The sequence below is a fragment of the Camelina sativa genome, chromosome 19 (genome assembly GCF_000633955.1).
Source record: "Camelina sativa cultivar DH55 chromosome 19, Cs, whole genome shotgun sequence".
In the NCBI taxonomy this organism is placed as follows: Eukaryota; Viridiplantae; Streptophyta; class Magnoliopsida; order Brassicales; family Brassicaceae; genus Camelina; species Camelina sativa.
This window is the reverse complement of record NC_025703.1, coordinates 3,046,410-3,060,569: the sequence shown is the minus strand read 5'-3', so window position 1 is coordinate 3,060,569 and position 14,160 is coordinate 3,046,410. Positions and strand designations below refer to the sequence as shown.

The following is a 14,160-nucleotide window of genomic DNA, read 5'->3' as shown; positions in this document are numbered from 1 at the left end:
TTTTTTTTTTTTTTTTTTTTCTCTTGTGTACGATCGATTGACGAAAAGTCTTACAGGGCTGGAGATCGATTCGCTCTCGCCGCACCAACGGTAAAGTTCTCTCTCAGACTTTTGATGGAGACTTATGGATCATGGCTGGATATGGGATTTACTGTGGTCAAGGTAGTCTTGAAAATTTCATTGTAAATTATTATTTTGAATTTGTTCATTTTTCTTTTCTTGAGATTGATTGATTAATATTATTTGTGGTTACTTTTTTTTTTTTTCCCATACCTCAGAAATCTTCTACGTACTTAATGTCCACCGACGGGGTCTAGCATTTGAGGTATGAATTGTTTTAAAGATATAAGTTTAATTTACTTTCTTTTCTTTGTATTTCAAACTAGAATCTACATCTGTGTTTTTCTTTTTCTGATTGCTCTTGAATTGCTCTTGAAGGCAAAAGAGAAGATTCCTTTGGAGGCACAAAAAAAAAAAAGAAGATTTCTAGAATCTTCGGTGAATGAATGAATGAATCAAGACAAAATTGGGATATGTAGCCATTTTCTTGTCTCCAAGTTTGGTTATCAAAGGTTGTGAAGATGTATGGATGAAAATGAAAGAAATTTCTTGTTCTGGATTAATTGCTCGTAGGTTGATGAAACCTCAAACCTTTCTAAAATCAGTTCAAGAAAAATATGGTGTCTACCAGTGTGGGACAACCTGACCAATGTCCGCATCACAACCAACTTGTTAACCATTGCTAAGCTCAAAGTTTAAACAGAGATTGGGACTACTTTGATGTAACAATTTTTCCCAATTAAACAAAAAAAAAAGCTTCAAAATTAAATAAACAAAAAGTTAGTATCTAAAAGATCTCGAGGAACTCAACAACGAAGCTGCTGCAAACAGGACAATGACCTTTCTGAGCCATAAGCTCTTTAGAACAGAGCTTACAAAACGTATGACCACAAGGTGAGAAAGATGCGCCTTTGATTTTCACCATGCAAGCGCAGCAACTAAGCTCTCCTTCTCCGTGACCATCTCCTTCTTCCTCGTAATTCTCATCTTCTTCTTCTTCTTCATACTCTTCATCTTCATCCATGGCGTATCTTGATCCTGTTAATCCCATTTGTCGATCTGTCTCTTCCAACAGATCCATCAACGACATCGTCTGCTTCGGTGCAGAAGCTGACGACGATTTATTCTCCTCTGTTTCTTCCTCTTCATCGTCGTCATCGTCATCTTCGTCTTCGCTTCCACCAGCCGCCGCAGCTTCCGCTTCCGCCGCTTCTTGAGCCGCAACCGCTTCTCTCGCCGACATCTGCCTCTCTTCCACGAACGTGACGATCGGAGGACGGCGTCTGTTATCTTCTTCGCCCTCACTGTGATCTCTAACGGAGTCGTGCCGTGATAACTGCGGTTTAAAGCTCCTAGACGGTGGTCCATCTCCTAAAACGCTGATGTCAGGCGAATCGTCCGGGTGGTTTTTACTCGACCCGACCCGCATTGAAGATCCGCGCGTGAACATAGCGCGTCCTGAAGAACCAGGTGGATCAGACATGGGTAGTACGTTAACGAGTTCTCGGATGTTAACGTTGGTTAAACCGGCGGAGTGTGACCGTAACGCTGTTCCAAAGTGTTTGGTATTAGGGATAAGGATATCCGAAGCAGGGATATGAAGAGACGAGGTCCAAGCGGAACCGCTTCGTTTGAGACGGAGTTTCTCACGGAAAATTTGCCACGTGGTACGATCTTTGTGACCTTCGTTGGCGTATTCCTCACGTATGATATCTAAAAGCGTTTGGCTTGTAGGACGGTGCGGTACAATAGTTTTTTGTTGTAAAGGTGGTGGAGATGGTGGAGATGACGGTTGTTGTATAACGATGTCGCCGCCAAGAACAGCGTCTAGACTTAGTCCGGCTAACGAGTTACTACGGCTCTTTAACGCCGACATTTAACTCCACGCATCTATATGTTACCTCTTGCATCGAAGTTAGAGAGTAGGAATCATCGCATTTGCTTATTGAATTTTTGTTTCAAAAAAAATGGGAGTTCTGTATTCTGCAAAGGGAGAAAAAAAAAAGGCTGAAAATATTTGGGATTGTGTGTTTAATCTTTTTATCATATACACTTTGATTCTAATTTTTATTGTTTACCTCCTTAAATTGAAGAAAACTTGTGGGTATAAACGAGTAAGGAAGAGTAAGGAAGAACGAGTCTTAAGGTAAAAAAAGAATTATCTAAATTAAGGATGTCGCTATAATTTTTTTTTCGTGGATAATAGAAAGTTTTTTTTCCTACAAAATTTGTATTTTTCTGATTAATGCGATTTATCAAGTTTTAAAACAGGAGTGACTGGTTTAAATGAGGTTTGTGGAGATGAACGTAATATTTGTATATGGTTGGAAAAGAAAAAGTACAGAAGCGATAAAGAATTGTTAGTTTGATTTGAAGGACTTTGGACAATATACACTTTTCAAGAAATTTTGTGGATAACTATTTTAGTTTGACTTGAAGGAATTTGGGTGCTCATAACATAACAAAAAGTGTTGTATCCTCGAATATGAGAAAGCTATGACTGTGACCGTTTCATGTGAATTGTGTGAATCCCTGATTGGTACAGAATCTTAGTTTACCTGAGATATAAAATAAAAACTATCCTATATTATGTAGACATTCAGAAATGGAACAACACAGTCAATATGTCCGAGTGGTTAAGGAGACAGACTTGAAATCTGTTGGGCTTCGCCCGCGCAGGTTCGAACCCTGCTGTTGACGATATCCTTTTTTATTTTTTATCACAACTTCGCCAACTTAATGTTTTTTTTTTCCGGTAACACACCTAACTTATTTTGTCTCCATTACGCTGCCGCTTGGTATTACACATAGCTCAAGTAACTGGCATAAGAAAATCTGTGAGATTCTCAGACTTCAGCATGAAACTCTGATTCAGAGGATACATACATGCAGAGGGAATAAAAATCACAAAACATTTTGGAGGTGACACATGACAAGAGTCGAACTCAAAAAATAAACTAAGTCAAAATCGCATACAACAAAACCTCGTAATATAATAGTATAAAGTCCGAGCAAAACTTGTGAAAACATTCAATAACGACAAACTGATAGAACTCAGTACTTGACTGGTGCAAGAACGTCCAATTGAGATCCAAGTTTCTCTTCAGCAACCTTCTCGGCCTTAGCTCTGAGTTTGTTAAGTTGCTTCTTTCTCTCATAAACCACTTGAGCTCTTTCCTTTCTCTTGTTCTCCAACTCCTGCTCATCATTATTAAACACACATCAATTAGCTTATGATCTCTCCTTATAACCATGTAAGTATCTATGACATCTTAAAACAACACATGTCTGAGTTATCTCTCCTTCTAACTCAAATCATTTGATCATATTAGGAACAGAAAGGTCCACATGAGTAAAATGCGAGTAGCAGACAAGAGACACTGACGATGAAGTGAAACATACCTTGATGGTGTCGTAGTGGTTCCACCCGACTTCAGAAGAAAGGCGGCCCAACAGACAGTATTTGTGGCCAGCCTGCAACCTCAAGACCCTAGCATAGATAGAAGAGGAAGAAGACTCACGTTTAAGAGATGATTAATAAATGTAAACAGAAATTTAAGAAACATAATAAATGAAATTGAAAGGGTAAAAGGACAAACTTGAGAGCGTCAGGAATGACCATCTTCTTGACCTTGTCGTATGGTGTAGGAACACCTTCAAAAACCTTCAAGCGAGCAAGTGCATTAGCTCCACGCTTAGTCTTGTGAGGAATCATACTGCCACCAAAAAAATACAAGCTCTAGTAAGTTAGCTACACAATACAATCAACAACATATCGCCAATGGGATATTCACATATTTCAATTTCCATCTTTTCAAAAAGGTTACAAATTGTATATAACCTACAAAGCCATCAAATCATGTCAACTCTTATTTAAGATTCATTACTCTGCCCAAATACAAGTTACTACTCAACTATATCATGTTTTCATAAGCTACTACATTATTCACAGTACCAAATTCGTAAAATCAGAGCTCGAAAATTCGAAAAACAGAGAGAGAGAGGGAGATGGATGTACGAACCCGCGAACGGTACGCCAGAAGATCTTGGAGGGAGCACGGAAGTGAATAGGTCCGTGAGAAGGTTTAGTGTTCATACGCTTGCGGAGGAATCTCATGTACTTCATCTTCTGACGAACAAGTCCGCCGGAAAGACAAATCTCCTCGCACCGGACAACCACAACTTTCTGGCCATTGAGCAGCTCCTTTGCTACAATCGAACCCAAACGACCGAGCATGTGGTGACGAGCATCAACCACCACGCGTTTCGCGCATATCCCTGATCCAGACACCATTTTCTTTCACTCTCAGCTCTGATCAGCCGCAAGTTTACTACTACTCCTCCGGGGGTGATTAAAAGTGAGCAGCTTATTCAAATTAGGGTTTTGCGGTGTTCTGTTTACTTCATTTTATTGGGCCGAAATAACTGGCCATTGGGTAATGTAATCCAAATCTATTTAGGCCCAACTTTCTATTTTGCAAAATTTTAAATGCCAAAAGGTTGATTTGATTTGGAAAATAATATAAAATATAGGGGTTCAATTGTGAAAGTACAAAAGGTGAAAAAAAATATGATACACTTCACACCTACGTGAGTTGTGTGACAGACATGCGTGGATTCTGGAAACTCATACGATATGTGATGCGATTCATTCATGTCATGTCAGAGCAAATCTCAAGTTTCAAATAATCAGAGAATCAAATAAAAAAGCATTTCTTATTCCCCTGAAATTGTATGACGACTACATCGGAGATGGCCGGAAATCGAAAAGTTTTCAACTTATTGGAGCTTTCTCAGCATAGAAGCCGCCATGATTGTTGGCTCCTCATTGACGGGAAGGTCCTCAATAAAATTATTTTTAATTCCATTTTTCTTATGTGTCAAGAGCTTTGTTTAATCGAGTTTTAGTTTGTGTTAATGTATATTGTGAAATGAAAAACAGGTCTATGATGTTACGGATTTCTTGAAGGATCATCCTGGTGGAGATGATGTACTCTTGTTTGCTACAGGTAATTAAAGCTTATGATGATCACTTGATAAAATCGTCATGGTGATGAAGACTCTAGAGAATTCTCATGTGATGAAACATGTTTTGTACTAAATTATAGGGAAAGATGCGACTCATGAATTCGAGGAAGTAGGTCATAGTTCATCTGCAAAAGCCATGTTAAGTGAGTTTTATGTAGGTGATATAGACTCGACCAAGGCCAATGATATTGCTATTACTGCCACTCCTAAACAGACGACCGAGCAGATTCAAGATAACAACAACTCTGAGTTGTTGATTAAGCGCTTTCAGTTTCTTGCTCCTCTTCTGATCTTAGGTTTGGCTCTTGGTGTTCTTTTTTATCAAGACTGATCCATCTTTTCTAGAAGAATCGATACAGTGATCGGGGGCAAATTATAAAATATCGATATGTACATGTGTTGAACTAATTTGCTTTTACGTTCCTCTGTATTGTTCTGTATAAGACATCTTAATTGTAAAAGTGACATTACCCTTGAAAAGCATGGGTATGTCACAGTCATGCATTATGTCCTTCTGATTTTCCGGATAGTTATAATAACTTATAACATCAAATGTCGTGCACAGTTGTGGTCTATAGACTCGATCGGTAGTTGACAATCATCAAACCTAGATAAATCACTCTTGTTTTAAATATTGAAAGTGAGTTGATAACATGCAAACCAAAACAAACAAAATTCATTCCGAAAAACATATACATCAGATCTCATAAAAACATGGCTAACTTTTAAAATTCTAGAAAAGTGTTAAATAGGCTCAAATAGGAAAGAACTAGTTTCAAAAACCCCCTCATTAGTACACCACTGCCTAAGAAAGGTAAAGAATATTGAATCTTGTATCCTATACACAACTCTCTGTGTTCAACAATTATTACCTTGACTTGGTTATGACCCAGGCATCTTTTGCTACACGATTTGCTCTGTAAAAGTGTTCTTCTTCCGAATATATTTTCCACGAAACTTTTAAATCGAAGCCTGCATGTGTCTTCTATTCTATATATATACCAAGCTTCCCTCAGATTCTTATGTAAACTATGTTCACAAAATCAATAGCCAACAAAGAAAACTGATAAGAAGAAAATTGCAATTATTGACAACTTATACTAAACGATGTTGACCAATAAGTAGCAAATAATCGTCTTCACGCATAACTGGTAGAAGGGAGAGTGATGACTCGTTTGATTATAAAACGTACAAAATTAGAAGATCAAAATTTGTTTTATCTTATATATATACTAGATAAGGATCCATCCGATGTGCGGGTTTAAAGTCTTGTAAAATACAATTAAAATTAAACAAAAATATATTAAAATTTATTGTATGTTATTTATAAGTTTTATTTTTGTTATAATATACTGATTTATATTCATTTATAAATCTTTTATGTGTGTTACCGTTACCATTAAAAGCGTATTTTTTACACCTAAATATACTATATGTTATTATAAATATATTCTTCACCACCATCTAAAAAATGTCTGTATGAACACATTAAGTCAACTATTATATGTCTTTTTACTTTCACTTTGGCATAGTTTTTTTAATTATTAAAATTATTGGCTCAAAAAACATTTCAAAAAAAAAATATATTACATAATATACTAATCAATGATGTATCATCACAATAGTGTATTACCAACCATGGAGAGAATCTCGACTCCGTCCTCCTCCCTTATGGAGAGAATCTTGCGTCCAACCTGCTCTACCATGGAGATAATTTTAGCTCCACCTTTCTCTCTTGGGGAGATAACCTTGAGTCCAACCTCCTCCACCTTCCTCCTTTGGGCAAATAACCTTGCGTCCAACCTCCTCCACCATAGAGAGAACATCGGCTCTGCCCTCCTCATGTGTGGAGACAACATATTCACGTCTTTCAGCTATCTCAAAAATGACTTGTTCCGACAACCGATGAAACTAAAGACCATTTTCTAACGTCATAAAATATTTTGACAGTAACTAATGTTAAATTTTCCATTGTATTTGTCAAAGTGTCTTTAACACACCATGATGCAGCCTTTGTCTCTGGAACGCCCCAACTACCACCTTGCTTAGTGAGCCCCATGTCCACTCCTAATTTATGGGTCACCTTCCTCAGTAGGCCCCACGTCTACTCCTGACCCACCCATATCCGTCGGCGGTTTGTTACGTCCGAGAGGATTTAATTATCTTTTTACACTATTAATATTCTTTAAAACAAAATATTTTGTTTTTTTGTTGTAATCTTAAAATCTCAGATTGATATAAACTTGACACATATCAAAATCGTGTTAATGGCTAACTTTCAAAACTCAACTTTATATTTTTACATTATTAATATTCTTTAAAACAATATATATATATATATATATATATATAATCTCCTTATAATTATTTAAATATATTTGTAATTTTTTGATAATTATCTTTTTACATTATTAATATTCTTTAAAACAAAATATTTTGTTTTTTTGTTGTAATCTTAAAATCTCAGATTGATATAAACTTGACACATATCAAAATCGTATTAATGGCTAACTTTCAAAACTCAACTTTATCTTTTTACATTATTAATATTCTTTAAAACAAAATATTTTGTTTTTTTGTTGTAATCTTAAAATCTTATATTGATATAAACTTAACACATATCAAAATCTTGTTAATCGCTAACTTTCAAAACTCAACTTTACATTATTAATATTTTTTTAAACAAAATATTTTGTTTTTTTGTTATAATCTTAAAATATTAGATTGATATAAACTTGACACATATCAATATCTTCTTAATGGCTAACTTTAAAAACCCAACTTTATATAATAAAATATATTTTAAATAATTTGTTTTTACTGATTTGTCTGTAGTGACTTGTGCTAAATAGGCTCAAAGGATACAAAAGCGTAAAGCCCAATAAGTGGCCCATAATAAAAGATATCGTCACTTTTCGCAGCGCTTGGTGGTTCTCCAATTCGGCAATTCCGAGTCGAAATCTTCTTAGGGTCAGACGATCTAATAAAGCCGGATCGCTGTATAGAATCAATCAGTTTCGTTGCTGCGCAGTTTCTTCAACTCGAGGTAGTCGTCGTCGTCGTCTTTGCTCTGATTATCATATATTGATCTTAATGTAGAATTGTTTTTTAAGCTCATATTCAATGGTAAATTGATCCAGATCTTTCAGATTTTATCAGATTAAGGGAGGGAATTCTCACTTACCTGAAGAGGGACTGGTTAGATCGTCTTGCTCGAGAAGGATTGAAAAGCTTAAGTTACCCAATTTTTGAAAGATTAAAAGATTTTTAATAGGCGGATCTGTCCAAGGTCGAGGTCGGCACTTTGTTAGATAAGTACACTAGTTTAATTCCAGATGATACGAAGCTTCCGTGAACGAATCTGAATTCTTAGGTACTCATCGGAGAGAATCTGGAAATTGTATTTGATCTGGTCCTCTTTAGCTATAACTAGGTGGTTGCTAAGTTGTAATCAATAATGAATACGGAGAATAAAGGCTATCCAAATTTTCCAGCTAGACCTGCCCCCGCCTCCTCTCCGTTCGCATCTGCTCCGCCGCCAGGGATTCCTCCTCAGTCCGGTGGACCACCCACTGGATCAGATGCGGTTGGTTTTAGACCTTTTCCCCCATCTGCATCCCAACCTATAAGACCTTTCGCTCCTTCTGGTCCTCCTCCGGCTCCAGGTGCGATGAGGCCTTCCCAACCTTCTCCTTTCGTTTCTCAGATTCCAGGGAGTAGACCTCCACCCCCTTCAACAGCATATGGTCCTCCTCCTCCTCCTCCTGGTGCTGCCCCTTTTCAGCGTTTTCCATCTCCACCATTCCCGACTACACAGAACCCTCCTCCTCAAGGTCCTCCTCAAACTCTTGCAGGTCACTTTTCACCTCCAATGTCTCTTCGCCCACAGCAACCGATGGGTCCTCCCCCACAAAGTATGATATCTGGGCTACCTGGAGCAAATACTTCCCCATCTCCTGCAGATTTTAATATGGCTGCCAGGCCTGGTTTTCAACAGTCGATGCCTCCAGTTACTCAGTCTTATCCTGGTGTTGGAGGTTCACAGCCATCTTTTCCTGGTTATCCGAGCAAGCAGGTCTCACAGCCTCCTCCGATGCCATTCCAGTCATCTCAGGGTCCTCCAGTCTCATCATATCCTCCTCATACAGGAGGTTTTGCTCAGCGACCAAATATAGCAGCACAGCAGAATCTGCATCCAAACTATGCACCTCCTACCAGTAACGTTCAAGGCTTGGTTGAAGATTTCAACTCGCTATCTCTTGCATCTATTCCTGGATCGATGGAGCCAGGACTTGATCATAGATCATTCCCGAGGCCACTGGATGGTGACGTGGAGCCAAATTCGTTTGCTGAAATGTATCCCATGAATTGCCATTCTAGATATCTTCGACTGACGACTAGTGCTATTCCGAATTCCCAGTCTCTGGCTTCGAGGTGGCATTTACCTCTAGGAGCAGTGGTTTGTCCACTTGCAGAGACTCCTGAAGGGGTTAGTTACTAGATTCTTTCTTGTTTTTTTATTATCTGGAACTCTTCTAGTGTTACATATGGCCACAAATAACTTTGCCTCTTTTTTGGGGTTCAAATTGTCATTTTATCTGTTCAGGAGGAAGTACCGCTAATTGATTTTGGCTCAACTGGCATCATCCGCTGCAGAAGATGCCGTACCTATGTGAATCCTTATGTGACTTTTACAGATTCTGGAAGAAAGTGGCGGTGTAATATCTGTTCTATGCTTAATGATGGTAATTTTCCATATTTTAAGGATTGCTTTGTTGAACAATGTGCTATAGAGCATAATTTCTGTTTGCTAAAGTTATATGTTGTGTTCTTTCTCTGGTTTTTCTTGATGGGGAACGACTATTTGATAACTATTCTTAGTAGAATTATCGTAAATGAATCTGGTGAAAGCTACAAGGAACTGTTATGGGTGTTGTAAATGAACACAATGGAATCTCTTTTCTCTTTCTTTAAATCATTTGCTCGATGGTGACATATTGTCAATACTTTCAGAGATATGTTAGTTAGATGATTATTCATAGTTATGGGTTAACTTTCTTGTTCAGTGCCTGGTGAATACTTCTCACATTTGGATGCTAATGGCCGAAGAATGGATATGGATCAACGGCCTGAGCTGACTAAGGGCAGTGTGGAAATCATAGCTCCAACTGAATACATGGTTCGGCCTCCGATGCCACCTATCTACTTCTTCCTCATTGATGTTTCAATTTCGGCTACTAAAAGTGGGATGCTTGAGGTAAGCATGATCGATGTGGAAACAGTATTTGTTATTGTTCCATAGTTAGTAACTTATAATTCATGTGTGATTTTATCTGAATACACTACGTACAAATGTATCATCTATACATCTATACCGCTCCTGTTTCTTTGTCTAGCTTAGATGCTCTCTCTCTCTTTCTCTCTCTCTGTCTGTCTCTTTTAGATGGCAGCTTTCCTACTTGTAGATCTTACACTGACATTTTTGCTCCTTTCGCAGGTTGTTGCTCAGACGATTAAGTCTTGTTTGGATAATCTGCCTGGTTATCCTAGAACTCAAATTGGATTTATCACCTATGACAGCACTTTACATTTTTACAACATGAAGGTTAGAGAATTGTGAACATACAGGAACTTTCGTTTTGAAATTATTTAGCTTCCATGATTTATTATATGTGGACCTTCGCAATGCAGTCATCTTTGAGCCAGCCGCAGATGATGGTTGTAACGGATCTGGATGATATATTTCTCCCATTGCCAGATGATCTCCTTGTCAATCTATCTGAATCTAGAACTGTGGTGGAAGCCTTTTTAGACAGTCTACCTATGATGTTCCAAGATAATGTCAATGTGGAATCGGCTTTTGGTCCGGCGCTCAGAGCGGCATTTATGGTTATGGTTAGTTACTATCCTGCCATGTCATAATAATTATTACATAATTCATTTGATGTTACGTGTCCTATATGGATCTTTATTTGAAATTTGGGTTAGTTTGTTGACTCTGTTTCTCTCTCTCTATTTCAGAACCAACTTGGGGGCAAGTTGCTAATTTTCCAGAACTCGTTACCTTCTCTTGGTGCTGGGCGGTTAAAGTTGCGGGGAGATGATCCTCGTGTCTATGGAACTGACAAAGAATATGCATTAAGGGTAGCTGAAGACCCCTTCTATAAGCAAATGGCTGCCGATTGTACCAAGTTCCAGATAGGAATTAATGTTTATGCATTCAGTGATAAGTACACTGATATTGCCTCCTTAGGTACGTAAACGTTATGGTTCTCAGTTGTTGTTTATCTCAGGTGTCTGGAGTCATGGGTGATAGTTAGTGGTGTCCCTCTTGAAAATTGCTGTTCTAAAAGATGAGCCTGTAATTTTAATTCTTTGGTTTCTGTAGGGACTCTGGCAAAATACACTGGAGGACAGGTGTACTATTATCCAGGTTTCCAATCATCTGTTCATGGAGATAAGTTAAGACACGAGCTGGCTAGAGACCTTACAAGGGAAACTGCGTGGGAGGCGGTTATGCGAATAAGATGTGGAAAAGGTTTAAGAGTTTTTTTTTTGGTCACCAAGGTTTAATAGTTTATTATACAATATTTCATTTTTTACCTGATATCTCAAATAATTGCTAAATACATTAGTATGCTACATGTGATCTTATATATTTTTCATGCAGGAATTCGTTTCTCGTCCTACCATGGGAACTTCATGCTAAGGTCTACGGACCTGATTGCACTTCCTGCTGTTGACTGTGACAAAGCGTATGCAATGCAGCTATCTCTCGAAGAGACACTGCTAACAACACAAACTGTGTATTTCCAAGTCGCTTTGCTGTATCCTTGAACAGTTGTTTTCTTATGCATACTTGATTTTGAAGTTTAATTTTCATCTGGTACAACACATCATGTGGCTTTTAGTAATCCTTAACAGAACTAAGATATACCGCGTCTTGCGGAGAGAGACGTATAAGGGTACACACATCTATTGCACCGGTGGTTGCAGATCTTGGGGAGATGTATAGACAAGCAGACACTGGTTCCATTGTCTCTTTATATGCTAGATTAGGTAGGTTACATTCAAGTTTTGCTCTGATATATCATATGCTACTTTTGATACTATTTAGTGACAATTTAAATTCTGCAGCAATTGAGAAATCTTTGTCCGCAAAATTGGATGATGCACGGAATGCAATACAGCAAAAGATTGTTAAGGCCCTCAAAGAATATCGTAATCTTCATGCGGTGCAGCATAGGTTGGGATCCAGATTAATATACCCAGAGACTCTGAAGTTCTTGCCATTGTACGGAATGGCAATTATTAAGTCCATTCCTCTTCGAGGTGGCCCTGCTGATGCTTCTCTTGATGAGCGCTGTGCGGCAGGGTTCACCATGATGGCTCTGCCTGTCAAAAAGTTATTGAAGCTTTTGTATCCCAATTTATTCCGTGTTGACGAATGGCTTTTAAAGGTTTGTGCAACTCTATCTCAATATCCATAATCAAACATTATTAGTGTTGAAAAAATCGTAAACGATTTATGTATTCACATGTTTGCAGCCATCAGCAGACCACGATGACTTGAATAACGTATTAAAGAGGTTGCCTCTGGCTGCGGAGAGTTTGGATTCTAGAGGCCTTTACATTTATGATGATGGTTTTCGATTAGTTTTGTGGTTTGGCCGGATGCTTTCACCTGATATTGCGAAAAATCTTCTTGGGGACGACTTTGCAGCGGAGCTCTCAAGGGTATGTATAATTACCTACATGCATCCTTACTATTCACGATTTGTGGTTTCTTGTTTTTTATAGTTTTGAAACTTCACATTCTGTGTGTCTTACTCCGTGTTGGGTATCTTAGGTTACGTTTCAAGAGCAGGGGAATGGGATGTCAAAGAAGCTAATGAGTTTGGTAAAGAAACTGAGGGAGAATGATCCTTCATATCACCCCATGTGTTTTCTAGTGAGACAAGGAGAACAACCCCGAGAAGGCTTCCTTCTCCTGAGAAATCTCATTGAGGACCAGATGGGGGGTTCAAGTGGTTATGTTGATTGGATTTTGCAAATTCAGCGCCAAATTCAACAAAACTAAGATAGCTCACAATGGTAACGAAAAAACCTTCAATTCCATATCGTAACATTTCCAATACATGCTTAGTGTCCCGAATCATGTTCGACGGATCTTATGAAGCTGTTTTATTTTTTCAGACAAGTAGGGTGCCTCGTTGTAAACCATTGAAGAAGTCTCGAGCACAAAATCTCCTAGTGAAAGCCGGATCATGGCAGCCGCCAGCTTCCTTGAGCCATAATGTGTTGTTCTGGCCTTCTGGGGCAAAAGAATCGCTACTTTGGATTTTTCGTCATTTGTTATCTATTAGACCTTTTTCTCAAGTATAGGCTTTTATTTGCCTAACCAGAATGGTTTTGTTTTGTCCATGAGATTAGTCGTTTGCCAATCTTTTGTTGTCTTATTTTTTCTTATTCTCTTTCTATTTTTCTTGTTGTTGTGCGTCTGTTCTAGATTTATTTTGGGAGGTATCATGAATCTGTCTTAATCAGGTTTATTAACAAGAACATGGCTTCTTTTCAAGTTTTAATATATTCTTGTGAAAACCTAACTTCTGATGAAATTGAGCATTTAGATAAGTGATTAAAACGGGCAAATACCATTTTTGTATGTATTAACTTTGACCGAATGCTTTATTGGCTTTGTGGGAAAAGCAACTAGACTTGTTTTAAATGCGGGGAAAAAGGAAAAAAGGCGATTCTGGTCGGTTGAACCGGGACGGTTTAAGTTAGGAGAGAAGACGTGTCAATATCTAATTGGGTAGAACGTTCTAGAAGGTTACAGAATAAAGACAGTCGTCGGTACATGGGGGTCAAGTTGCTTAATACGACGTCGTAGAAGATTCTTCGAATTTTTCCCAATCGATCTGCCTTTATAAAGAGGTTTCTCTCTGGAACCATTGCTATCCAAGAAAAGCTTTCAGATTTGCGCATATCGACAAATTTTTTCCGACCTTGCTGGGAAAGTGCGGCAGCGGTTTGACGCTCTTTTGTTTTCGTACGTGATCATCATCTCCC

At 38.2% G+C, this 14,160-nt stretch overlaps 4 protein-coding genes, 1 long non-coding RNA gene and 1 other non-coding gene across 8 annotated transcripts; 4 read left to right on the top strand and 2 right to left on the bottom strand.

The window, feature by feature from the left end:
- On the top strand, positions 66-478 carry LOC109130993. Its single transcript, XR_002036743.1, has 3 exons — positions 66-162; positions 279-325; positions 439-478. It is a non-coding gene; the product is annotated as an uncharacterized LOC109130993 (long non-coding RNA).
- LOC104764421 (E3 ubiquitin-protein ligase RNF34-like) lies at positions 800-2,045 on the bottom strand. Its single transcript, XM_010487951.2, has one exon. The coding sequence runs from the start codon at positions 1,934-1,936 to the stop codon at positions 848-850; it is 1,089 nt and encodes a 362-aa protein (XP_010486253.1). The 5' UTR covers positions 1,937-2,045; the 3' UTR covers positions 800-847.
- TRNAS-UGA lies at positions 2,679-2,760 on the top strand. The gene has a single exon. It is a non-coding gene; the product is annotated as a tRNA-Ser (tRNA).
- On the bottom strand, positions 2,955-4,487 carry LOC104764420 (60S ribosomal protein L13a-1). The gene is made up of 4 exons (XM_010487950.2): positions 4,083-4,487; positions 3,660-3,776; positions 3,463-3,550; positions 2,955-3,258 (listed from the first exon to the last, which is right to left on the bottom strand). Exons 1-4 carry the CDS (start codon positions 4,352-4,354, stop codon positions 3,115-3,117), a joined length of 621 nt encoding a protein of 206 aa, XP_010486252.1. The 5' UTR covers positions 4,355-4,487; the 3' UTR covers positions 2,955-3,114.
- Positions 4,670-5,641, top strand: LOC104764419 (cytochrome B5-like). The gene is made up of 3 exons (XM_010487949.2): positions 4,670-4,899; positions 5,003-5,069; positions 5,169-5,641. The coding sequence occupies exons 1-3, from the start codon at positions 4,795-4,797 to the stop codon at positions 5,417-5,419; spliced, it is 423 nt and encodes a 140-aa protein (XP_010486251.1). The 5' UTR covers positions 4,670-4,794; the 3' UTR covers positions 5,420-5,641.
- LOC104764418 (protein transport protein Sec24-like At3g07100) lies at positions 8,000-13,168 on the top strand. 3 transcript variants are annotated; one of them, XM_019241331.1, is made up of 13 exons: positions 8,000-8,134; positions 8,238-9,577; positions 9,695-9,833; positions 10,155-10,345; positions 10,586-10,693; positions 10,780-10,983; positions 11,110-11,341; positions 11,477-11,626; positions 11,759-11,915; positions 12,020-12,147; positions 12,226-12,548; positions 12,637-12,825; positions 12,938-13,168. In XM_019241331.1, the coding sequence occupies exons 2-13, from the start codon at positions 8,546-8,548 to the stop codon at positions 13,166-13,168; spliced, it is 3,084 nt and encodes a 1,027-aa protein (XP_019096876.1). In that variant the 5' UTR covers positions 8,000-8,134; positions 8,238-8,545. The 3 variants fall into 3 exon arrangements, with proteins under 3 accessions (XP_019096876.1, XP_019096877.1, XP_019096875.1); XM_019241332.1 differs by having other exon boundaries at positions 8,016-8,134; positions 8,248-9,577; XM_019241330.1 differs by having other exon boundaries at positions 8,016-8,134; positions 8,229-9,577.

Coding starts and splice junctions, on each gene's coding strand:
- LOC104764421 (XM_010487951.2), bottom strand. CDS start 1,936: ATGTCGGCGTTAAAGAGCCGTAGTAACTCGTTAGCCGGACTAAGTCTA.
- LOC104764420 (XM_010487950.2), bottom strand. CDS start 4,354: ATGGTGTCTGGATCAGGGATATGCGCGAAACGCGTGGTGGTTGATGCT. Junction 3,777..4,082: donor TTCTGGCGTACCGTTCGCGG/GTTCGTACATCC, acceptor TTTTGGTGGCAG/TATGATTCCTCACAAGACTA. Junction 3,259..3,462: donor ACCACTACGACACCATCAAG/GTATGTTTCACT, acceptor AATGATGAGCAG/GAGTTGGAGAACAAGAGAAA.
- LOC104764419 (XM_010487949.2), top strand. CDS start 4,795: ATGACGACTACATCGGAGATGGCCGGAAATCGAAAAGTTTTCAACTTA. Junction 4,900..5,002: donor GGCTCCTCATTGACGGGAAG/GTCCTCAATAAA, acceptor AATGAAAAACAG/GTCTATGATGTTACGGATTT. Junction 5,070..5,168: donor TGTACTCTTGTTTGCTACAG/GTAATTAAAGCT, acceptor ACTAAATTATAG/GGAAAGATGCGACTCATGAA.
- LOC104764418 (XM_019241331.1), top strand. CDS start 8,546: ATGAATACGGAGAATAAAGGCTATCCAAATTTTCCAGCTAGACCTGCC. Junction 10,346..10,585: donor CTAAAAGTGGGATGCTTGAG/GTAAGCATGATC, acceptor CTCCTTTCGCAG/GTTGTTGCTCAGACGATTAA. Junction 12,148..12,225: donor CTCTTTATATGCTAGATTAG/GTAGGTTACATT, acceptor TAAATTCTGCAG/CAATTGAGAAATCTTTGTCC.